The 27,405-nt window shown below is 47.0% G+C and overlaps 1 protein-coding gene across 1 annotated transcript in view; it reads right to left on the bottom strand.

Moving 5' to 3' along the window:
* Nucleotides 1–27,405, bottom strand: part of LOC131949578 (beta-1,4-N-acetylgalactosaminyltransferase bre-4-like) — a 54,227-nt gene that overhangs the window by 12,458 nt on the left and 14,364 nt on the right. The window contains exons 3-5 of the mRNA XM_059311424.1: nucleotides 11,049–11,519; nucleotides 2,833–3,062; nucleotides 2,326–2,513 (exon numbers count right to left, since the gene is read on the bottom strand). Of these exons, the coding sequence (XP_059167407.1) occupies nucleotides 2,326–2,513; nucleotides 2,833–3,062; nucleotides 11,049–11,519 (889 nt within the window). The remainder of the gene's footprint in view (nucleotides 1–2,325; nucleotides 2,514–2,832; nucleotides 3,063–11,048; nucleotides 11,520–27,405) is intronic.

Genomic DNA, 27,405 nt, shown 5'->3' with positions numbered 1-27,405 from the left:
AGAATTACAATTTAAATACGACGATAAAACAATTAATTTTCTCAATGCTAATTCTAGCCATAATACTAGCTGTAAACTTAAACTTGACGTTGGACGTTCATAGGTCCATGCGTGCGTAAATGTACTCCAGAGTCGTACGTATGTCACGACCAGCGTACACGTGTCCCAAACAGTGTTTCTTCCACACTTTTTTCTCCGGGCTTGGGGGGGGGGGGCGGTCTACATTTTCCAGGGGGGAGGGGGGGGCGGACACTAGTAAAAGTATATGTTTACTACATAAATTCAGTCTCGTTTGGGGGGCGGTAGACTTTCTTCAGGGGGGGGGGGTGCTGCCTGGAAGAAACTCTGGTCCCAAAGTGCGTACTGTGTCCCTGGTTTTATCCCTGTAACCGTTATTGTGTACATGCGCCACAGAATACGTACACATGTCTGAAAAGTGCGTACGTATGCCCCAGTGTGTGTTAGCGTAACTCATGTTGAATGGGTGCTTGGTCTCACTGTTTCCTGTTTCTTTCAGACAAGGGGGAAGGGGGGGGGGGGGAGAAGGCATGACCCCAAAGAAAGTATACCGCAACCCCCAAACGAATTAAAATTCATATTGAAAAAAAATATATTTTTACCATTTTATAATTGTTCCCCCCCCCCCCCCCATACTTCAGGAAAACTTTCAAGTACCCCCACCCTTCCCGAAGGAAAAAAGTCAAAAAAAAAATTACACTGGTTGGTCTATGAAATCTTGCGAGGTTTTCAAACATATAACCTAACATTATACATTACATATATATATATATATATATATATATATATATATATATATATATATATATATATATATATTTGTATATATATATATATATATATATATATATATATATATATATATATATATATATATATATATATATATATATATATATATATATCAAGAACGGGACCATACATTTTTAAAGCAAGATGCAATTTAGACCTAAGGATTCATAGAACAGAACAAGTAGAGTTAATCCACATTGTAAGGTTTGCAAATCAGTACATGCTTCTTCAACAAACTCTCTCACAGTAACCAAGCACGAGACTTCCGGGTTAGCAGTCGTGCGCCCTACCACTTAACCACTCCCCGTGGAGCGGACACAGGAGGGTGAGACTTGTCAATGGGGGGGGGGGGGAGAGGGGCACATGACGGTGAGACGTAGAACACGAGGGTGAGACCTACTTGTAGCCGTACTGGTTAATGGGGTGGGGCACACGAGGGTGAGACTTTTTGATGAGGGTGGGGGCAGACAAGGGTGAGACTTGTAGATGAGGGTGGGGGCAGACGAGGGTGAAACTTGTTGATGAGGGTGGGGGCAGACGAGGGTCAGACTTGTTGATGGGGGTGGGGGGGGGCAGACGAGGGTGAAACTTGTTGATGAGGGTGGGGGCAGACGAGGGTCAGACTTGTAGATGAGGGTGGGGGCACACGAGGGTGAGACTTGTTGATGGGGGTGGGGGAGGGGGCAGACGAGGGTGAAACTTGTTGATGAGGGTGGGGGCAGACGAGGGTCAGACTTGTAGATGGGGGTGGGGGAGGGGGCAGACGAGGGTGAGACTTGTTGATGAGAGTGGGGGCAGACGAGGGTCAGACGTGTAGATGGGGGAGGGGGTAGACGAGGGTGAGACTTGTAGATGGGGGTGGGGGCACACGAGGGTGAGACTTGTTGATGGGGGTGGGGGAGGGGGCAGACGAGGGTCAGACTTGTTGATGAGGGTGGGGGCACACGAGGGTGAGACTTGTTGATGAGGGTTGGGGCAGACGAGGGTCAGACTTGTTGATGGGGGTGGGGGAGGGGGCAGACGAGGGTGAGACTTGTTGATGAGGGTGGGGGCAGACGAGGGTGAGACTTGTTGATGGGGGTGGGGGGCAGACGAGGGTGAGACTTGTTGATGAGGGTTGGGGCAGACGAGGGTCAGACTTGTTGATGGGGGTGGGGGAGGGGGCAGACGAGGGTGAGACTTGTTGATGAGGGTGGGGGCAGACGAGGGTCAGACTTGTTGATGGGGGTGGGGGAGGGGGCAGACGAGGGTCAGACTTGTTGATGGGGGTGGGGGAGGGGGCAGACGAGGGTGAGACTTGTTGATGAGGGTGGGGGCAGACGAGGGTCAGACTTGTAGATGGGGGGTGGGGGCAGACGAGGGTGAGACTTACTTGTAGCCGTACTTGTTGATGGAGGGGGTGGGGGAGTACACAAGGGTGAGATTTGTTGATGGGGGTGGGAGCAGACAAGGGTGAGACTTACTTGTAGCCGTACTTGTTGATGGGGGTGGGGGGCAGACGAGGGTGAGACTTACTTGTAGCCGTACTTGTTGATGGCCACGGCATAGTGCCGAGGCTGGGGGCCGCACCTGTACAGGTTGTTGTCGTTTAACGGCACGAGGTCGACGTCGTGAAAGATGTAACAGTCGAAGCTGGAGATTTTCTCAGCCTCAAGGAATCCGATGTTTAACAGGGCACCTCTGTTGAACGTTGAGTTGGATGCCTGCAAGATATACAGCTTTATATATGTGTATATATATATATATATATATATATATATATATATATATATATATATATATATATATACTAGCAGCTCCGCCACGGGGAATCTTTTTTAAATGTACCAACTATGGGAAATAACAAAACTAAACAAAAGAAAACACAAACACAACGCAAACACAACGCAAACACAAACACAACACAAACTCAAAAGAAAACACAACCACAAAGCAAATAAACGAAAGCACAAACACAAACACAATGCAAAAAAAAAAAAAAAACCCACAAAAACAACACATTTAGACTGAAACAACAGTTACCTGTTCTATAACAAAAAACGTCACATCCGCCTGCTGGCGTGCTAAAAACGGCAGGAGGTTGTTGAGTACAATGTGCAGATGTTCGTAACGGTTCCTGTAGGGTAATATGATGGCCAGACGCTCCCGGGGCAGGCAGCTGGCGGGTCTCATACGACCAGCGTACATATCGGGGTAGTAGTTCTGTAGAGTTTCTGGTTTGACGAACTCACTGAAACCTCCTAGAAGACCAACTGTTGAGTACAGAAAGATATCAGGAAAGGAAATATCACTCTCTTTTCTGGTTTGATTAAATTACGACTACGTATCAGGCGAACAGTCAATCACAGGAGACCAGTAGTAATTTAGACAAGAACAGAAGCTTATAAATTAAGTACCGTTCTGTGGCAGACCAGGCGAGCCACTGTGGCAGGTAAAGGGTGAGCTCAATCAGCTCTAAAAAAATACCTGGCGAGAGTCGGTTGGGGGAATTCTAAGAATTCTTTTTCAGACATATCACACGTGGTCACATCAGCATATAAACTCAAACGCTATGTATATATATATATATATATATATATATATATATATATATATATATATATATATATATATATATATATATATATATATATATATATATATATATATATCGAGGGTATAGAAGGCAAACGCAGTACGACCGAAAAAACTTAATCTCGAGAAAAATAAGTTTATAAATCTCATTCCAATATTAAAATAGTGCAAAATATTATGTTCAAACATTCATAAAATATTTACATTCTACTTTTCTGACATTTTACATGAGTGCTCTTGTAGCTTGTATTATTGACAGTATCAGTAGAAATGTACATCGATTTGACCTAAAATGTAGACATACAGCATTTGTCCTCTATATTCAGATATACATATAAATATATATATATATATATAAATATATATATATATATATATATATATATATATATATATATATATATATATCAGGGGCGGAACTACAGTGCCGCCAGACCCCGCAATGCGGGGGGGCCCACGCCATTTAGGGGCCCACGGCCGACCATAAAAAAAATTGTTATAGTTAAAAAACAATGTTCTTGCATTTTTGACTTAATGTTTGTTTTGTAAAAAAGGTTACCGTAGCTGCCGTTGGATTATCTTTATTCTATAGACACCACCCCATGCTAATTTTTCCTTCGTTTTTAAACCACTGTGAAAGCCGAGTCCTCTTTCTCCTACAATGAAACTTATCAAAGATAAGCAAACGTTCAAACTACTTCCATGACTTATTTCCCTTTTTTAAATAGTCAAATAGTGATGCTCATAGCCTCTTTTTAAAAGATTTGTACTAAACAAATTAAAAAGCAATTACTTCTCTTTATTATTATTTGTTTATAAATTACTTACTAAAGAATGACACTGTATAAAAATAAAATTTATTTAAAAGTAATAAAATAAATACAAAAAAACATTAAAATAAACATGACATGAGACACCATTATTTACAGAAAGCTTTCATGTTTTATATTCTTTTGACCAATATGTGGTTAAAGGTCTTACGGTAAAGATAATATAAAACTGATTTTCACAAAACCGACTAATGCAGGGGTCGGCAACCTGCGGCTCGCGAGCCGCATGCGGCTCTTTTGGTGTCCAGTTGAGGCTCTTCAGCTCCATGCACAGATATTAATAATTATTTTATTTTAGTTCCAAAACTCATTTAAATATAAGTCTGCAGCACTCGATAATAAACGATATAACAATAGATATTAACAATAAACATTCACTATTCTATTAGAATATTTAGTTACTCCCTATCTCAGTGTACTTCCTATTACATTGTCCATTCCGAATTGAAACATTCAACATCATAGTGGATATCACTAAGAAACTAAACCAGCTAAATGTAAAACTGAAAGGAAAACCCAGCCTATATCTTGCTTAAAGATGTGGTTTGTTTCCAAAAAAAAATCTTTTTTGTTGGATACATGGTGAGCGGTAAATTACTTAATTACGAAAAATCTGAAAAAATATCTTAATGAAACTAATGCTACTATTCAATCACCTCAGCATTAATTGAAACAAAATGAAGTGTGTTTTTACTGAGAGATTTGAGCTATTCAAAACAAAATCAAGTACTCTGACTTAGATAGTAGATCCTCTCAACACAAATTCAAATGAGATTATCTCATGTATTCAAAGCTATTTATTTTAAATTATATATATATATATATATATATATATATATATATATATATATATAGTGTGTGAAATTTGTTTAGGATTATATATATATATATATATATATATATATATATATATATATATATATATATATATATATATATATATATACTAAACAAATATACTATTGCCATAAACATGTTAGTGGCTCTTTAAAAACCTGGTAATGTTTTAAATTGTAACTTTTGGCTCTTTCGTCTCAAAAGGTTGCCGATCCCTGGACTAATGTACTTACACTCATGACATGATGTTGAAATTTGTTTTAATTAAAAAAAAAAACCCACGTATTTCTCATAACACGAACAGGCCAGCATGAATAGGTTTCCTATGTTCGTATGTTGTGTTTGAGTATATATATATATATATATATATATATATATATATATATATATATATATATATATATTATATATATATATATATATATATACATATATATATATATATATATATATATATATATATATATATATATATATATATACATATATAAATATATAGGCCTATATATATATATATATATATATATATATATATATATATATATATATATATATATATATATATATATATATATATATACTAGCTGCATCCCGTGCTCCGCCACGGCAAATCTTTTTTAAATGTACCAACTTTGGAACAGAACAAAACAAACAAAAACAACACAAACACAAAAAACACAACCACAAACACAACACAACCACAACACAACCACAACACAACCACAACACAAACACAACACAACACAACACAACCACAACACAACCACAACACAACCACAACACAACCACAACACAAACACAACACAACACAACTACAACACAACCACAACAAAAACACAACCACAACAAAAACACAACCACAACACAGCCACAACACAACCACAACACAACCAAAAAACAACCACAATACAACCACAACACAACCACAACACAACCAAAAAAAAAAAAAACAACACAACCACAACATTAGAATCACCACCAAACAACACGCTTTTTAGGCGTCCGCGCCCAAAGAGACCCTTTCCAACATTAAAAATTTAAGTCACATAAATAGATCCTACTCCATAACTTACAATAAAACAATGCGATGCAAATGAATGTACGGCAAGTGGTGTTTACTTTTATGGTTCTAAGAAAACCCATTGGCAATGTAATTAGAATTACCACCGAAAATCACGCTTTTCCCAGGCGTCCGCGCCCAGAGAGAGTCTTTCCACCATTCTCTATATTATAATTATAAAATTTCACCATCTGTTAGCACCAAAAAACAAAAACAAAAAATAGTGATTTTGAGAAATCATAGACTAATTAGAAAATAATATAAATAATCTTAACATTTTTCTCTTTTAATTATGAACCTTAACATAGACTAATCAATGCGGTAGTAATAAAAAAAAAGATTAACTTAAATTATTGTTGAGTTAAATATATTTTCAAATTACCTCCCTTGAAACAATTACCACAAAAAAAAAGTGGAATTAATTAGCTTTTTCGACCTACTTTTATGGAAATGTATCCATTTTTTCTAGGAATATAAACTAAAATGATATTTGACATTAATCTTTTTAATACGTTTTAGCAGTTTGCGTGTATTTAATATTTTCTTGACGTTATGCGAAAGAGTAAAAACCGTGGCAATTATAAAATAGCTCTATGCCGCTATATAAACAAACCCTACTCTAATACTTATAATAAGACACTGCGGTGCACTGAAAAGCACAGCGTGGTGCGCAGTTTACTTTTATAGTCCCAAAATCTATAGCGATGACGGACGGAAGGAAGGAAGGAAGGACACGCTCAGCCCGCTTATATTATACTAGCTGCATCCCGTGCTCCGCCACGGTAAATCTTTTTTAAATGTACCAACTTTGGAACAGAACAAAACAAACAAAAACATAACACAAACACAAACAAAACACAACCACAACACAACACAACCACAACACAACACAACAAAACAAACAAAAACATAACACAAACACAAACAAAACACAATCACAACACAACACAACCACAACCACAACCACAACCACAACACAACCACAACCACAACGACAACACAACCACAACATAACCACAACACAACACAACCACAAACACAACCACAACACAACCACAACACAACCACAACATAACCACAACACAACACAACCACAACACAACCACAACAATAGAATCACCAACAAACAACACGCTTTTCTTATGCATCCGCGCCCAGAGAGAGCCTTTCCAGCATTCTCTATACTATAATTCTAAATTTTTTACCATCTGTTAACACCGAAAAACAAAAACAAAAAAATAGTGATTTTGAGAGATCATAGTCTAATTATAAAATAATGTAAATAATCTTAACATTTTTTCTATTTTACTTAACATATAATAATCAATGTGGAAGTAATAAAGAAAATTAACTTAATTTATTGAGAGTGAGTTGAATATTAAAAAAAAAACATTTTCCCATACGTCCGCGCTCAGAGAGAGCCTTTCTATTATTCTCAAAAAGTCTAATTTCACCATCTGTTTTCATAACACCGAAAAACAAAAGCAAAAAGATAGTGATTTTAGAGAAATCATAGACTAATTAGAAAAAAATAATAAATAATATAAATAATCTTAACATTTTTCTCTTTTAATTATGAACATTAACATATACTAATCAATGCGGTAGTAATACAAAAAAGATTAACTTAAATTATTGTTGAGATAAATATATTTTCAAATTACCTCCCTTGAAAAAAATTACCACAAAAAAAAGTTGAATTAATTAGTTTTTTCGACCTACTTTTATGGAAATGTATCCATTTTTTCTAGGAATATAAACTAAAATGATATTTGACATTGATCTTTTTAATATGTTTTAGCAATGTGCGAATATTTAATATTTTCATAACGTTATGCAAAAAAGTAAACACAGTGTCATTTATAAAATAGCTCTATGCCGCTATATAAACAAACCCTACTCTAACACTTATAATAAGACACTGCGGTGCACTGAAAAGCACAGCATGGTGCGTAGTTTTACTTTTATAGTCCCAAAATCTATAGCGATGACGGACGGACGGAAGGAAGGAAGGACAGACACAGCCCGCTTATATTATAGATATATACATATATATATATATAGGCCTATATATTTACTAGGCATGCTGCCCAGCTTCGCTTAGGCTTCGAAAACATTGAGAATTTGAATGCTTAATTAATTCGCCCGAAGGTCGGTCTACGACCTCAGGAGTTATGAAGAGGTTCCTCCGTGGACATTTTTTTTTCGATTTATAGCTCATATAAGGTACCGGTCAGTCGAGGTCAGTTTTGACCCCCACATCGTAGACTTTTCGGCCAACCGGCCCCCGTGTTCTGTCGCACCAAGGCAAGATCATGCCAAATTTGAAGCGCCTGCGGCGCCGGGAAGTGCCCTATCGGACACCCGACAATCTAGATCTAGAGCTAGATTCCTAAAAGATTTTTTTTTTAAAGTTTAGCCCGAGCATAATAAAAAAGAATACATTAACCAAGCTGACTTGCTGTGTCTCGAACCCGCACCACCTGCGTGGTTTAATGTACACTAACATCTCCGCTATTTAGGCAACTTATAAAATACGGAGAATGAAAGACGTATTTTAAAATCTTAACTTACGCGAATATGCCTATTCTTTCAAATTAATTTTTTATCCCAAATTAGCCAGTTCATAACAAAGATTTTGTATAAAATAAATAAGTCTTGAAATAGTTTAGTCCTAATATAGAAATTTATTTTTGGAATTGATTTTAGAGAAGTTAGAGTCTAAATCTAGATCTTAGCGTCTACGTCTAGATCTAGTTATTGCGTAGATTTAGATTTAGTCTAGATCTAGAATCTCTAGATCTAGAATCCAAATACATAAAATAAATGTTATGAGTTTAGGCCGGAAAAATTGTATTGTATACATTTCATAGTGTACGTAGATCTAAATCAAATTTGAATGAAATAGTTCATTTCTTTTCATTCTAAACACGGCAGATGACGTCATTAGTTAATGTATAAGCAATAGTGACGTCACAGTTTTATGCGTTCTTTTTCACATATATTAATGCTTTTCCGGTTGCATAAATAATACTGTTTCCCAACATTCGAATACGCCTTTAATTTTTATTTTTCTTCTTTAAATAAAATTGTGGTTATACATTTAAAACATCTAACATATTATTTTCAACAAAAGTCCGTAAAAAATTCTCGATATATCGCTGCCGATTCTGACGTGATGTCCGGCGAAAATTTTTTGCGGACAGAGAAAGAGAGAGAGAGAGAGAGAGATGTGCGCACATTGGGCTTTTATATATTAGGATATGGGGGGGGGCCTAAAAAAAATTTTTGCGGGGTGGCCCCTTTTTTCTAGTTCCGCCACTGATATATATATATATATATATATATATATATATATATATATATATATATATATATATATATATATATATATATATATATCTATAATAATAGTTTCGCTGTCTGTGTATGTATCTATCTGACAAGAACGCTCTGGAACGCTCTAGAGAAAACATAAGCAAAAAAGGAACGCTCTAGAGAAAACATAAGGAATTTAAAAACATGCACAGTAATTCGAAAAACGAAATATGACGTCGACACATTTAGCGTAGAGTAGAACATAATCTCAAACCAGAGAGTGCACACAGTCATATGACGTCATTGATTATCGCGTAAACATTGAATTAAAAAGGAAATGTTGTCTAATCTAAATGGTTTGCGTGAAGAGTTTCTTGCATACAATTCTTCGGGTAGGGGCGAAGCCCCACCCCCCGCGTAAGAACGTCTGAGCCCCCCCCCCCCTCCCCAACTCAAAAGAAATTTCCTCATCGATACTCTATAATAAAATTACCGCCTAATTAATGTGTCTAATCTAAAAAGTGGTTTTCTTGCAATGGGACGGTAGACATGTTTTTTTGGGGGGGTGGGGGGGGGTGTGGGGGGTGTGTGTGTGTGGGGGGGGGGGGTGGTGTGTGGGGGTGGGGGGGGTGGGGGTGGTGTGTGGGGGGGGTGGGTTGGTTTCAGTGTTTCTTTCAGACTTTTTCCTCCCCGGAGAGGGGTGGGGGGTACTTGAAATTTTCGGGGGCGGGGGTAGAATTTTCTGGGAGGGGGCGGACACTGGAAAAAGTATATAATTATATTTCGTTGAATGGGACGGTAGACATGTTTTTTTAGGGGGGGGGGGGTTGTGGGGGGGGGGGGGGGTGGGGGGAGGGGGTGGTGTGTGTGTGGGGGGGGGGGGGATGGGGGGTGAGTGGGGGGGGTGGTTTTAATTTAGACTTTTTCCTCCCCGGAGAGGGGTGGGGGTACTTGAAATTTTCGGGGGCGGGGGTAGAATTTTCGGGGAGGGGGCGGACACTGGAAAAAGTATATAATTATATTTTGTTGAATGGGACGGTAGACATGCTTTTTTTTGGGGGGGGGGGTGGGTGGGGGGTGGGGGGGGGGGTGGTGTGTGTGTGGGGGGGGGGGGGGGTGGGTGGGGGGTGGGGGGGTGGTGTGTGTGTGGGGGGGGGGGGGGGTGAGTGGGGGGGGGGTGGTTTTAATTTAGACTTTTTCCTCCCCGGAGAGGGGTGGGGGGTACTTGAAATTTTCGGGGGCGGGTGTAGAATTTTCGGGGAGGGGGCGGACACTGGAAAAAGTATATAATTATATTTCGTTGAATGGGACGGTAGACATGTTTTTTTTTGGGGGGGGGGGGGGGGTGGGGGGGTGGGGGGGTGGTGTGTGTGTGGGGTGGTGTGTGTAGGGGTGGGGGTGGGGGGGGGGTGGTGTGGGTGGGGGGGGGGGTTGGGGTGGTGTGGGTGGGGGTGGGGGGTGTGGGTGGGGGTGGGGGTGGTGTGTGTGGGGGGGTGGTTTTTGTTTAGAGAAAAGAGACAGCACTATCAACCTAGCGCCCGGTGTATCCTTCCTCAACGGGCCATTTTTCTAGTATATATATATTTACGAATTTAAACAAAAAAGTGACGACAACTTACGCAGGCCTGGTGGCTTGCTTGGACACAATAGGCTATCATTCAACTGCTCAGTATCAGTAGGTAGATCAATACGGAGGATATCGTTCTGTTCTTCCTCCTTGAACCGTTTTTCTAAAGTCTCGGCAAGTCTTTGGGCTGGCCCTTTCTTCGTCTCATTCTTGTTCATGTTTGTGTTAATCTCACTCGTGTGTTCATTTTTTAATACTGTTTTGTTCACAGAACTATTTTCAGATAAATTTGATTTTGTAAGTTGCAACTTATTTACAAGTGGATTTGCTTCCCGGTGTTGCGTAACATTGTCGCCATTTCTATTATTATTTTTATCGTCTGATAGTGTTAGTTGTTTTGCCGCGGTTTTCGATGCTAATGTTAAGTCTGTTACCGGTTCCTCTTCATTTATAACGCCATCACCAAAATGAAATCTCGAAAATGGAGGCACCGCTGGAGTATGTAGAATGCTTTTCTTCCAAACTAAGTAAAAAACAAAAACACATTTTTAAAATCTTTACAGCATATTTTTAATCATTACAATAGCATGATAATTAGTAAAGCAATGAAAATTACATTCAATAATATAACTAATCTGGAAAATGTTTTAATTAAATTTTAAAGTATTCCTTCAAAGATTTAGAATCGTATAATAATTAGTAAGAAGGAAAAACAAATTAGACTTTTTACTTAAGGGTAAACTTTAAAAAAAAAAATTAGTTAAATTAAAACAAGTACGTAATATTGTGAAATCGTATGTCAATATGGAAAATCAATATACGAGTGGCTGATCGAACATTGAGTAATGGTGTGATTGAAAGGGCATGTTGAAACATCGAGTATTGTATCGATTGATTGAGTCTAGTAGCAGCATTAATTTCCTGATGAGGTAAAAAAAATCTTTTCAGAGTTACCTGTCGTTCAATGATGAGATTAGCCTGTTTCATTCATGACCTGCCTAACATGTGAAACATGCTTGTAGCTACATCATATCAATGAGATTTTTCCTCACATATTACTTAATGTTCATATCACTCACCAATCAATATTTCCCTAAAAAAATCACTTGACGGTTCACTCACACCATCGCCCAATGTTCCCTAACACACCACTTAATGTTCCCCACAATTCACTCAATGTTTCCCACGCAGCACTTACTGTTCCCCTCACACATCACTCAATGTTCCCCACAATTCACTCAATGTTCCCATCACACACCACTCAACATTCCCCACAATTCTCTCAATGTTCCCCTACACATCACTAAATGTTCCCCACACATCAATGTTCTCCACACATCACTCAATGTTCCCTTCACACACCACTCAATATTCCCCACAATTCACTCAATGTTTCCCACGCAGCACTTGCTGTTCCCCTAACACATCACTCAATGTTCCCCACAATTCACTCAATGTTCCCTTCACACACCACTCAATATTCCACACAATTCTCTCAATGTTCCCCACACATCACTCAATGTTCCCCACACACCACTCAATGTTCCCCACACACAAACTCGATTTTTCACAGATCACAGAATGTTCCCCACACATCACTCAACGTTCCCCACACATCACTCAATGCTCCCCACACATTACTCAATGTTCCCCTCACATCATCCTATGTTCCCCCATGTCACATCACTCAATGTTCCTCTAAAATCTTACAATGTTTCCTCACTCCTCACGTAATGTTCCCCACACATCTCACAATGCCCCCCCCCCCCCACATCACTTTGTGTTCCCATCACATCATTAAATGTTCCTCAGGACATCAACACACCAGACACGCCACCACCTCGACCTCAAGACACCAGACACGCCACCACCACGACCTTAAGACACCAGACACGCCACTACCTCGACCTTAAGACACCAGACACGCCACCACCACGACCTTAAGACACCAGACACGCCACCACCTCGACCTCAAGACACCAGACACGCCACTACCTCGACCTTAAGACACCAGACACGCCACTACCTCGACCTTAAGACACCAGACACGCCACCACCACGACCTCAAGACACCAGACACGCCACTACCTTGACCTTAAGACACCAGACACGCCACTACCTCGACCTTAAGACACCAGACACGCCACCACCTCGACCTTAAGACACCAGACACGCCACTACCTCGACCTTAAGACACCAGACACGCCACCACCACGACCTCAAGACACCAAACACGCCACCACCTCAACCTCAAGACACCAGACACGCCACCACCTCGACCTCAAGACACCAGACACGCCACCACCACGACCTCAAGACACGCCACTACCTCGACCTTAAGACACCAGACACGCCACCACCTCGACCTTAAGACACCAGACATGCCACCACCTCGACCTTAAGACACCAGACACGCCACCACCTCGACCTCAAGACACCAGACACGCCACCACCACGACCTCAAGACACTCCACTACCTCGACCTTAAGACACCAGACACGCCACCACCACGACCTCAAGACACGCCACTACCTCGACCTTAAGACACCAGACACGCCACCACCACGACCTTAAGACACCAGACACGCCACTACCTCGACCTTAAGACACCAGACACGCCACCACCTCGACCTCAAGACACCAGACACGCCACTACCTCGACCTTAAGACACCAGACACGCCACCACCTCGACCTCAAGACACCAGACACGCCACTACCTCGACCTTAAGACACCAGACACGCCACCACCACGACCTCAAGACACCAGACACGCCACCACCACGACCTTAAGACACCAGACACGCCACCACCACGACCTCAAGACACCAGACACGCCACCACCTCGACCTTAAGACACCAGACACGCCACTACCTCGACCTTAAGACACCAGACACGCCACTACCTCGACCTTAAGACACCAGACACGCCACCTCCACGACCTCAAGACACCAGACACGCCACCACCACGACCTCAAGACACGCCACTACCTCGACCTTAAGACACCAGACACGCCACCACCACGACCTCAAGACACGCCACTACCTCGACCTTAAGACACCAGACACGCCACCACCACGACCTTAAGACACCAGACACGCCACCAACTCGACCTCAAGACACAAGACACGCCACCACCTCGACCTCAAGACACCAGACACGCCACCACCACGACCTTAAGACACGCCACCACCACGACCTTAAGACACCAGACACGCCACTACCTCGACCTTAAGACACCAGACACGCCACCACCACGACCTTAAGACACCAGACACGCCACCACCTCGACCTCAAGACACCAGACACGCCACTACCACGACCTTAAGACACCAGACACGCCACCACCTCGACCTCAAGACACCAGACACGCCACCACCACGACCTCAAGACACGCCACTACCTCGACCTTAAGACACCAGACACGCCACCACCACGACCTTAAGACACCAGACACGCCACTACCTCGACCTCAAGACACCAGACACGCCACCACCACGACCTCAAGACACGCCACTACCTCGACCTTAAGACACCAGACACGCCACCACCACGACCTTAAGACACCAGACACGCCACCACCTCGACCTTAAGACACCAGACACGCCACCACCACGACCTCAAGACACCAGACACGCCACCACCTCGACCTTAAGACACCAGACACGCCACCACCTCGACCTTAAGACACCAGACACGCCACTACCTCGACCTTAAGACACCAGACACGCCACCACCACGACCTCAAGACACGCCACTACCTCGACCTTAAGACACCAGACACGCCACCACCTCGACCTTAAGACACCAGACACGCCACAACCTCGACCTTAAGACACCAGACACGCCACCACCACGACCTCAAGACACGCCACCACCTCGACCTTAAGACACCAGACACGCCACCACCTCGACCTCAAGACACCAGACACGCCACCACCTCGACCTTAAGACACCAGACACGCCACTACCTCGACCTTAAGACACCAGACACGCCACTACCTCGACCTTAAGACACCAGACACGCCACCTCCACGACCTTAAGACACCAGACACGCCACCACCTCGACCTTAGGACACGCCACCACCACGACCTTAAGACACCAGACACGCCACCACCTCGACCTCAAGACACCAGACACGCCACCACCACGACCTCAAGACACGCCACTACCTCGACCTTAAGACACCAGACACGCCACCACCACGACCTTAAGACACCAGACACGCCACCACCTCGACCTCAAGACACCAGACACGCCACCACCACGACCTCAAGACACGCCACTACCTCGACCTTAAGACACCAGACACGCCACCACCACGACCTTAAGACACCAGACACGCCACCACCTCGACCTTAAGACACCAGACACGCCACCACCACGACCTCAAGACACCAGACACGCCACCACCTCGACCTTAAGACACCAGACACGCCACCACCTCGACCTTAAGACACCAGACACGCCACCACCTCGACCTTAAGACACCAGACACGCCACTACCTCGACCTTAAGACACCAGACACGCCACCACCACGACCTCAAGACACGCCACTACCTCGACCTTAAGACACCAGACACGCCACCACCTCGACCTTAAGACACCAGACACGCCACAACCTCGACCTTAAGACACCAGACACGCCACCACCACGACCTCAAGACACGCCACCACCTCGACCTTAAGACACCAGACACGCCACCACCTCGACCTCAAGACACCAGACACGCCACCACCTCGACCTTAAGACACCAGACACGCCACTACCTCGACCTTAAGACACCAGACACGCCACTACCTCAACCTTAAGACACCAGACACGCCACCTCCACGACCTTAAGACACCAGACACGCCACCACCTCGACCTTAGGACACGCCACCACCACGACCTTAAGACACCAGACACGCCACTACCTCGACCTTAAGACACCAGACACGCCACTACCTCGACCTTAAGACACCAGACACGCCACCACCACGACCTCAAGACACGCCACTACCTCGACCTTAAGACACCAGACACGCCACCACCACGACCTTAAGACACCAGACACGCCACCAACTCGACCTCAAGACAGACACGCCACCAACTCGACCTCAAGACACAAGACACGCCACTACCTCGACCTTAAGACACCAGACACGCCACTACCTCAACCTCAAGACACCAGACACGCCACCACCACGACCTTAAGACACCAGACACGCCACCAACTCGACCTCAAGACAGACACGCCACCAACTCGACCTCAAGACACAAGAACGCCACTACCTCGACCTTAAGACACCAGACACGCCACTACCTCAACCTCAAGACACCAGACACGCCACCACCTCGACCTTAAGACACCAGACACGCCACCACCTCGACCTTAAGACACCAGACACGCCACCACCTCGACCTTAAGACACCAGACACGCCACTACCTCGACCTCAAGACACCAGACACGCCACCACCTCGACCTCAAGACACCAGACACGCCACCACCACGACCTCAAGACACGCCACTACCTCGACCTTAAGACACCAGACACGCCACCACCTCGACCTTAAGACACCAGACACGCCACCACCTCGACCTTAAGACACCAGACACGCCACTACCTCGACCTCAAGACACGCCACTACCTCGACCTCAAGACACCAGACACGCCACCACCACGACCTCAAGACACGCCACTACCTCGACCTTAAGACACCAGACACGCCACTACCTCGACCTTAAGACACCAGACACGCCACCACCACGACCTTAAGACACCAGACACGCCACCACCACGACCTCAAGACACCAGACACGCCACCACCTCGACCTTAAGACACCAGACACGCCACCACCACGACCTCAAGACACCAGTCACGCCACCACCTCGACCTTAAGACACCAGACACGCCACTACCTCGACCTTAAGACACCAGACACGCCACTACCTCGACCTTAAGACACCAGACACGCCACCACCACGACCTCAAGACACCAGACACGCCACCACCTCGACCTCAAGACACCAGACACGCCACCACCTCGACCTCAAGACACCAGACACGCCACCACCTCGACCTTAAGACACCAGACACGCCACCACCTCGACCTCAAGACACCAGACACGCCACCACCTCGACCTTAAGACACCAGACACGCCACTACCTCGACCTTAAGACACCAGACACGCCACCACCACGACCTTAAGACACCAGACACGCCACCACAACGACCTCAAGACACCAGACACGCCACCACCTCGACCTCAAGACACCAGACACGCCACCACCTCGACCTTAAGACACCAGACACGCCACCACCACGACCTCAAGACACGCCACTACCTCGACCTTAAGACACCAGACACGCCACCACCTCGACCTTAAGACACCAGACACGCCACCACCTCGACCTTAAGACACCAGACAAGCCACCACCACGACCTCAAGACACGCCACTACCTCGACCTTAAGACACCAGACACGCCACCACCTCGACCTTAAGACACCAGACACGCCACCACCTCGACCTTAAGACACCAGACACGCCACCACCACGACCTCAAGACACGCCACCACCTCGACCTTAAGACACCAGACACGCCACCACCACGACCTCAAGACACGCCACTACCTCGACCTTAAGACACCAGACACGCCACCACCTCGACCTTAAGACACCAGACACGCCACCACCTCGACCTTAAGACACCAGACACGCCACCACCACGACCTCAAGACACGCCACCACCTCGACCTTAAGACACCAGACACGCCACCACCTCGACCTTAAGACACCAGACACGCCACCACCTCGACCTTAAGACACCAGACACGCCACCACCACGACCTCAAGACACGCCACTACCTCGACCTTAAGACACAAGACACGCCACCACCTCGACCTTAAGACACCAGAAACGCCACCACCTCGACCTTAAGACACCAGACACGCCACCACCACGACCTCAAGACACGCCACCACCTCGACCTTAAGACACCAGACACGCCACCACCTCGACCTTAAGACACCAGACACGCCACCACTACGACCTCAAGACACGCCACTACCTCGACCTTAAGACACCAGACACGCCACCACCTCGACCTTAAGACACCAGACACGCCACCACCTCGACCTTAAGACACCAGACACGCCACCACCACGACCTCAAGACACGCCACTACCTCGACCTTAAGACACCAGACACGCCACCACCTCGACCTTAAGACACCAGACACGCCACCACCACGACCTCAAGACACGCCACCACCTCGACCTTAAGACACCAGACACGCCACCACCTCGATCTTAAGACACCAGACACTCCACCACCACGACCTCAAGACACCAGACACGCCACCACCTCGACCTCAAGACACGCCACTACCTCGACCTTAAGACACCAGACACGCCACCACCACGACCTCAAGACACGCCACTACCTCGACCTTAAGACACCAGACACGCCACCACCACGACCTCAAGACACGCCACTACCTCGACCTTAAGACACCAGACACGCCACCACCACGACCTTAAGACACCAGACACGCCACTACCTCGACCTTAAGACACCAGACACGCCACTACCTCGACCTTAAGACACCAGACACGCCACCACCTCGACCTTAAGACACGCCACTACCTCGACCTTAAGACACCAGACACGCCACCACCTCGACCTTAAGACACGCCACCACCACGACCTTAAGACACGCCACTACCTCGACCTTAAGACACCAGACACGCCACCACCACGACCTTAAGACACCAGACACGCCACCACCTCGACCTTAAGACACCAGACACGCCACTACCTCGACCTTAAGACACCAGACACGCCACCACCACGACCTTCAGACACGCCACTACCTCGACCTTAAGACACCAGACACGCCACCACCACGACCTTAAGACACCAGACACGCCACCACCACGACCTTAAGACACCAGACACGCCACTACCTCGACCTTAAGACACCAGACACGCCACTACCTCGACCTTAAGACACCAGACACGCCACCACCACGACCTTAAGACACCAGACACGCCACCACCTCGACCTCAAGACACCAGACACGCCACTACCTCGACCTTAAAGCACCAGACACGCCACCACCTCGACCTCAAGACACCAGACACGCCACCACCACGACCTTAAGACACCAGACACGCCACTACCTCGACCTCAAGACACCAGACACGCCACCACCACGACCTCAAGACACGCCACTACCTCGACCTTAAGACACCAGACACTCCACCACCTCGACCTTAAGACACCAGACACGCCACCACCACGACCTTAAGACACGCCACTACCTCGACCTTAAGACACCAGACACGCCACCACCACGACCTTAAGACACCAGACACGCCACCACCACGACCTTAAGACACCAGACACGCCACTACCTCGACCTTAAGACACCAGACACGCCACCACCTCGACCTTAAGACACCAGACACGCCACCACCACGACCTTAAGACACGCCACTACCTCGACCTTAAGACACCAGACACGCCACCACCACGACCTTAAGACACGCCACTACCTCGACCTTAAGACACCAGACACGCCACCACCTCGACCTTAAGACACCAGACACGCCACCACCTCGACCTTAAGACACCAGACACGCCACCACCACGACCTCAAGACACGCCACCACCTCGACCTTAAGACACCAGACACGCCACCACCTCGACCTTAAGACACCAGACACGCCACCACCTCGACCTTAAGACACCAGACACGCCACCACCACGACCTCAAGACACGCCACTACCTCGACCTTAAGACACAAGACACGCCACCACCTCGACCTTAAGACACCAGACACGCCACCACCTCGACCTTAAGACACCAGACACGCCACCACCACGACCTCAAGACACGCCACCACCTCGACCTTAAGACACCAGACACGCCACCACCTCGACCTTAAGACACCAGACACGCCACCACTACGACCTCAAGACACGCCACTACCTCGACCTTAAGACACCAGACACGCCACCACCTCGACCTTAAGACACCAGACACGCCACCACCTCGACCTTAAGACACCAGACACGCCACCACCACGACCTCAAGACACGCCACTACCTCGACCTTAAGACACCAGACACGCCACCACCTCGACCTTAAGACACCAGACACGCCACCACCACGACCTCAAGACACGCCACCACCTCGACCTTAAGACACCAGACACGCCACCACCTCGATCTTAAGACACCAGACACTCCACCACCACGACCTCAAGACACCAGACACGCCACCACCTCGACCTCAAGACACGCCACTACCTCGACCTTAAGACACCAGACACGCCACCACCACGACCTCAAGACACGCCACTACCTCGACCTTAAGACACCAGACACGCCACCACCACGACCTCAAGACACGCCACTACCTCGACCTTAAGACACCAGACACGCCACCACCACGACCTTAAGACACCAGACACGCCACTACCTCGACCTTAAGACACCAGACACGCCACTACCTCGACCTTAAGACACCAGACACGCCACCACCTCGACCTTAAGACACGCCACTACCTCGACCTTAAGACACCAGACACGCCACCACCTCGACCTTAAGACACGCCACCACCACGACCTTAAGACACGCCACTACCTCGACCTTAAGACACCAGACACGCCACCACCACGACCTTAAGACACCAGACACGCCACCACCTCGACCTTAAGACACCAGACACGCCACTACCTCGACCTTAAGACACCAGACACGCCACCACCACGACCTTAAGACACGCCACTACCTCGACCTTAAGACACCAGACACGCCACCACCACGACCTTAAGACACCAGACACGCCACCACCACGACCTTAAGACACCAGACACGCCACTACCTCGACCTTAAGACACCAGACACGCCACTACCTCGACCTTAAGACACCAGACACGCCACCACCACGACCTTAAGACACCAGACACGCCACCACCTCGACCTCAAGACACCAGACACGCCACTACCTCGACCTTAAAGCACCAGACACGCCACCACCTCGACCTCAAGACACCAGACACGCCACCACCACGACCTTAAGACACCAGACACGCCACTACCTCGACCTCAAGACACCAGACACGCCACCACCACGACCTCAAGACACGCCACTACCTCGACCTTAAGACACCAGACACGCCACCACCTCGACCTTAAGACACCAGACACGCCACCACCTCGACCTTAAGACACCAGACACTCCACCACCTCGACCTTAAGACACCAGACACGCCACCACCACGACCTTAAGACACGCCACTACCTCGACCTTAAGACACCAGACACGCCACCACCACGACCTTAAGACACCAGACACGCCACCACCACGACCTTAAGACACCAGACACGCCACTACCTCGACCTTAAGACACCAGACACGCCACCACCTCGACCTTAAGACACCAGACACGCCACCACCACGACCTTAAGACACGCCACTAACTCGACCTTAAGACACCAGACACGCCACCACCACGACCTTAAGACACCAGACACGCCACCACCACGACCTTAAGACACCAGACACGCCACTACCTCGACCTTAAGACACCAGACACGCCACTACCTCGACCTTAAGACACCAGACACGCCACCACCACGACCTTAAGACACCAGACACGCCACCACCACGACCTCAAGACACCAGACACGCCACTACCTCGACATCAAGACACCAGACACGCCACCACCTCGACCTTAAGACACCAGACACGCCACCACCTCGACCTCAAGACACCAGACACGCCACCACCTCGACCTTAAGACACCAGACACGCCACCACCACGACCTCAAGACACGCCACCACCTCGACCTCAAGACACCAGACACGCCACCACCTCGACCTTAAGACACCAGACACGCCACCACCACGACCTCAAGACACGCCACCACCTCGACCTCAAGACACCAGACACGCCACCACCTCGACCTTAAGACACCAGACACGCCACTACCTCGACCTTAAGACACCAGACACGCCACCACCTCGACCTTAAGACACCAGACACGCCACCACTACGACCTCAAGACACGCCACTACCTCGACCTTAAGACACCAGACACGCCACCACCTCGACCTTAAGACACCAGACACGCCACCACCTCGACCTTAAGACACCAGACACGCCACCACCACGACCTCAAGACACGCCACTACCTCGACCTTAAGACACCAGACACGCCACCACCTCGACCTTAAGACACCAGACACGCCACCACCACGACCTCAAGACACGCCACCACCTCGACCTTAAGACACCAGACACGCCACCACCTCGATCTTAAGACACCAGACACTCCACCACCACGACCTCAAGACACCAGACACGCCACCACCTCGACCTCAAGACACGCCACTACCTCGACCTTAAGACACCAGACACGCCACCACCACGACCTCAAGACACGCCACTACCTCGACCTTAAGACACCAGACACGCCACCACCACGACCTCAAGACACGCCACTACCTCGACCTTAAGACACCAGACACGCCACCACCACGACCTTAAGACACCAGACACGCCACTACCTCGACCTTAAGACACCAGACACGCCACTACCTCGACCTTAAGACACCAGACACGCCACCACCTCGACCTTAAGACACGCCACTACCTCGACCTTAAGACACCAGACACGCCACCACCTCGACCTTAAGACACGCCACCACCACGACCTTAAGACACGCCACTACCTCGACCTTAAGACACCAGACACGCCACCACCACGACCTTAAGACACCAGACACGCCACCACCTCGACCTTAAGACACCAGACACGCCACTACCTCGACCTTAAGACACCAGACACGCCACCACCACGACCTTAAGACACGCCACTACCTCGACCTTAAGACACCAGACACGCCACCACCACGACCTTAAGACACCAGACACGCCACCACCACGACCTTAAGACACCAGACACGCCACTACCTCGACCTTAAGACACCAGACACGCCACTACCTCGACCTTAAGACACCAGACACGCCACCACCACGACCTTAAGACACCAGACACGCCACCACCTCGACCTCAAGACACCAGACACGCCACTACCTCGACCTTAAAGCACCAGACACGCCACCACCTCGACCTCAAGACACCAGACACGCCACCACCACGACCTTAAGACACCAGACACGCCACTACCTCGACCTCAAGACACCAGACACGCCACCACCACGACCTCAAGACACGCCACTACCTCGACCTTAAGACACCAGACACGCCACCACCTCGACCTTAAGACACCAGACACGCCACCACCTCGACCTTAAGACACCAGACACTCCACCACCTCGACCTTAAGACACCAGACACGCCACCACCACGACCTTAAGACACGCCACTACCTCGACCTTAAGACACCAGACACGCCACCACCACGACCTTAAGACACCAGACACGCCACCACCACGACCTTAAGACACCAGACACGCCACTACCTCGACCTTAAGACACCAGACACGCCACCACCTCGACCTTAAGACACCAGACACGCCACCACCACGACCTTAAGACACGCCACTACCTCGACCTTAAGACACCAGACACGCCACCACCACGACCTTAAGACACCAGACACGCCACCACCACGACCTTAAGACACCAGACACGCCACTACCTCGACCTTAAGACACCAGACACGCCACTACCTCGACCTTAAGACACCAGACACGCCACCACCACGACCTTAAGACACCAGACACGCCACCACCACGACCTCAAGACACCAGACACGCCACTACCTCGACATCAAGACACCAGACACGCCACCACCTCGACCGTAAGACACCAGACACGCCACCACCTCGACCTCAAGACACCAGACACGCCACCACCTCGACCTTAAGACACCAGACACGCCACCACCACGACCTCAAGACACGCCACCACCTCGACCTCAAGACACCAGACACGCCACCACCTCGACCTTAAGACACCAGACACGCCACCACCACGACCTCAAGACACGCCACCACCTCGACCTCAAGACACCAGACACGCCACCACCTCGACCTTAAGACACCAGACACGCCACTACCTCGACCTTAAGACACCAGACACGCCACCACCACGACCTTAAGACACCAGACACGCCACCACCACGACCTCAAGACACCAGACACGCCACTACCTCGACCTCAAGACACCAGACACGCCACCACCACGACCTCAAGACACGCCACTACCTCGACCTCAAGACACCAGACACGCCACCACCACGACCTCAAGACACGCCACCACCTCGACCTCAAGACACCAGACACGCCACCACCACGACCTCAAGACACCAGACACGCCACTACCTCGACCTTAAGACACCAGACACGACACTACCTCGACCTTAAGACACCAGACACGCCACCACCTCGACCTAAAGACACGCCACTACCTCGACCTTAAGACACCAGACACGCCACCACCTCGACCTTAAGACACGCCACCACCACGACCTTAAGACACGCCACTACCTCGACCTTAAGACACCAGACACGCCACCACCACGACCTTAAGACACCAGACACGCCACCACCTCGACCTTAAGACACCAGACACGCCACTACCTCGACCTTAAGACACCAGACACGCCACCACCACGACCTTAAGACACGCCACTACCTCGACCTTAAGACACCAGACACGCCACCACCACGACCTTAAGACACCAGACACGCCACCACCACGACCTTAAGACACCAGACACGCCACCACCACGACCTCAAGACACCAGACACGCCACCACCTCGACCTTAAGACACCAGACACGCCACCACCTCGACCTTAAGACACCAGACACGCCACCACCTCGACCTTAAGACACCAGACACGCCACCACCACGACCTTAAGACACCAGACACGCCACTACCTCGACCTTAAGACACCAGACACGCCACCACCACGACCTTAAGACACGCCACCACCTCGACCTCAAGACACCAGACACGCCACTACCTCGACCTTAAGACACCAGACACGCCACCACCTCGACCTTAAGACACCAGACACGCCACCACCTCGACCTTAAGACACCAGACACGCCACCACCACGACCTCAAGACACCAGACACGCCACTACCTCGACCTTAAGACACCAGACACGCCACCACCTCGACCTCCGAGTCTTCCAAACACCCACACGACACCTCTGTTGTTGTCGATTAACCCATATTATCCCAAGGTCTCAAATTTTTATAATTTTTTGATATGGTTTAGCTTTTGGGCACTGAATGAAGGAATGACTATGGATTTTTTAGAAAAATCAATACTTTTTTAAATATCGATTTTTAAAAAAACGTCCCATAAATGGGACGCTAGCAACGAACGGCCCCATGTACATTTATTGAAAAATAAAATCATTTATCACGAAATATGGCTAATTACGCGAAAATTAAGCTGTATACTGATTTTGTTTTGTTAGACCAATGATTCCATTGTTTAGGACAGCAAATAATACTGATAATGATCAATTGGGTTAGCCATACCATGGTCTAAAATGGAGAAATTATGTTCAAAAGTCTAGTTTTCTTTCAATCTAGCATCCATCAAAGTGAACAACACTTGGAAATAAGTAAAGCTGTGACTAGTACATCTAATTATACACACTTGATCACAAATATTGTTATTATTCATCGAAACTGTAATATAATTAAATATAAATAATTGATTTTTTTGGGGGGAGTACTTGATATTTTCAGGGGTGGGGACTTAAATTTCAGGGGAAGGGTGGACATTGGTAAAGGTATGTTTTGTATATAAATTCCATTTTGTTCTGGGGGCAGACCCCCCCCTCCTCCGAAATGATGCCTGAAAGAAACTCTGCCCTCAGTGAATTTGCAAAAGATGATCCGGTCGTCCCAGATGTCATCCAGCCATCTTCTCTTTTGTTACCCTCGCTATTCCCCCCCCCCCCCACTCACAGGCGTACATTAGGAAGTCTAAGGGGTGGGGGTGTGCAAATCGAAAGTCTAAGGGGGGATGCAAATCGAAAGTCTGAGGGGGGGGTGCAAATCGAAAGTTTGTCCCCGGTCGCCGTGAAGGGTCGCTACGCCTCTGAGGGGCCCACTAACACTTTTTGCATAGGGGCCCAAAAATCCTAGCTACGCAACTGCATCAGACATCTTATTTCTAGGGCACAGATCCGTCTCTGGGGCCTTGTATTGAGTGTTCATGGCTCTCATCCATGTATGCACCTTACTATGCGAACAACTCCCAATCTAACACCAGGAATCTCCTTAAAAAGTTAACAAAGTAAAACTGGTATCGGGAACCTTTGGAGGGAAATATTATTGGGGCATGACAACTGTACACAGCTAATTCACATTTCTGCTATATGTAGCTTAAGCTCTCTTATATGAAGAGAGTTAACCAACCCCCATGACTTAATCATTTCACCTAAATCGTGGCCATTGTTATTATTCTGTTTTGTTATAATCTTAATATCACGCGCTAGTAAATGTACAGCAATACTAAATTAGTGTGTATTCAATGGTATTAAATACTTCAATAAGTGTAATTCTGAAAACTTAAAAATAAAATGTAAGTTTTTCAATATTTGCAATTTTTTAATACAATAATATATAGGAAAATATAGCTCAAGGTCATAATTAAATATCTATAAATACTACTTAACACCCCAAAGTCAACAGTTAACAAAGTCAACAATTGTTTCACCATAAATAACCATTTAACATGAATATTTGCATCTGTGTTTCTCGCTAGTGTCCAATAAATGTGACATTTGTGTAACAATCTGCATAAATATAGGTCAAGGTCATAATTAAATATCTATAAATACTACTTAACACCCCAAAGTCAGCAGTTAACAAAGTCAACAATTGTTTCACCATAAATAACCATTTAACATAAACATTTTCATCTGTGTTTCTCGCTAGTGTCCAATAAATGTGACGTTTGTGTAACAATCTACATGGGGCCATTCGTTGCTAGCGTCCCACTTATGGGACGCTTGTTGTACACTTGATATAACCAAGTAGTAAAAAAAATTGTTATTCTTAAATTTTTATCAGATAGAAATATGGTACTGCTACAAGTTTCAAATATATTTTGCGCTTAAAATGTTAATATTTTAGAAGATATGCATTTTCCTGTGCGCATGTTTTCTTTTTTCCGCCATTTTGACAAGTCCTGCAAATCCGGCACTATAACATTTTTCTAAATTAATTTTTTTCACAAAACACACACAAATTCAATAGTCTAGCTATTTTTAAATACAATGAAACATAATTTGTGTTTTAACTAGCTTTTAATAAATTTTAGCAATTTTTTTTGCAAGCGTCCCATAAGTGGGACGCTAGCAGAATATGGGTTAAAAAAAAAAAATATTTCCAATCTCA

This window comes from Physella acuta, unplaced genomic scaffold (genome assembly GCF_028476545.2).
Source record: "Physella acuta isolate Inbredline_101_S28 unplaced genomic scaffold, ASM2847654v3 ptg000701l, whole genome shotgun sequence".
In the NCBI taxonomy this organism is placed as follows: Eukaryota; Metazoa; Mollusca; class Gastropoda; family Physidae; genus Physella; species Physella acuta.
The sequence above is the reverse complement of the archived record's forward strand: the minus strand, read 5'-3'. Positions and strand labels throughout refer to the sequence as shown.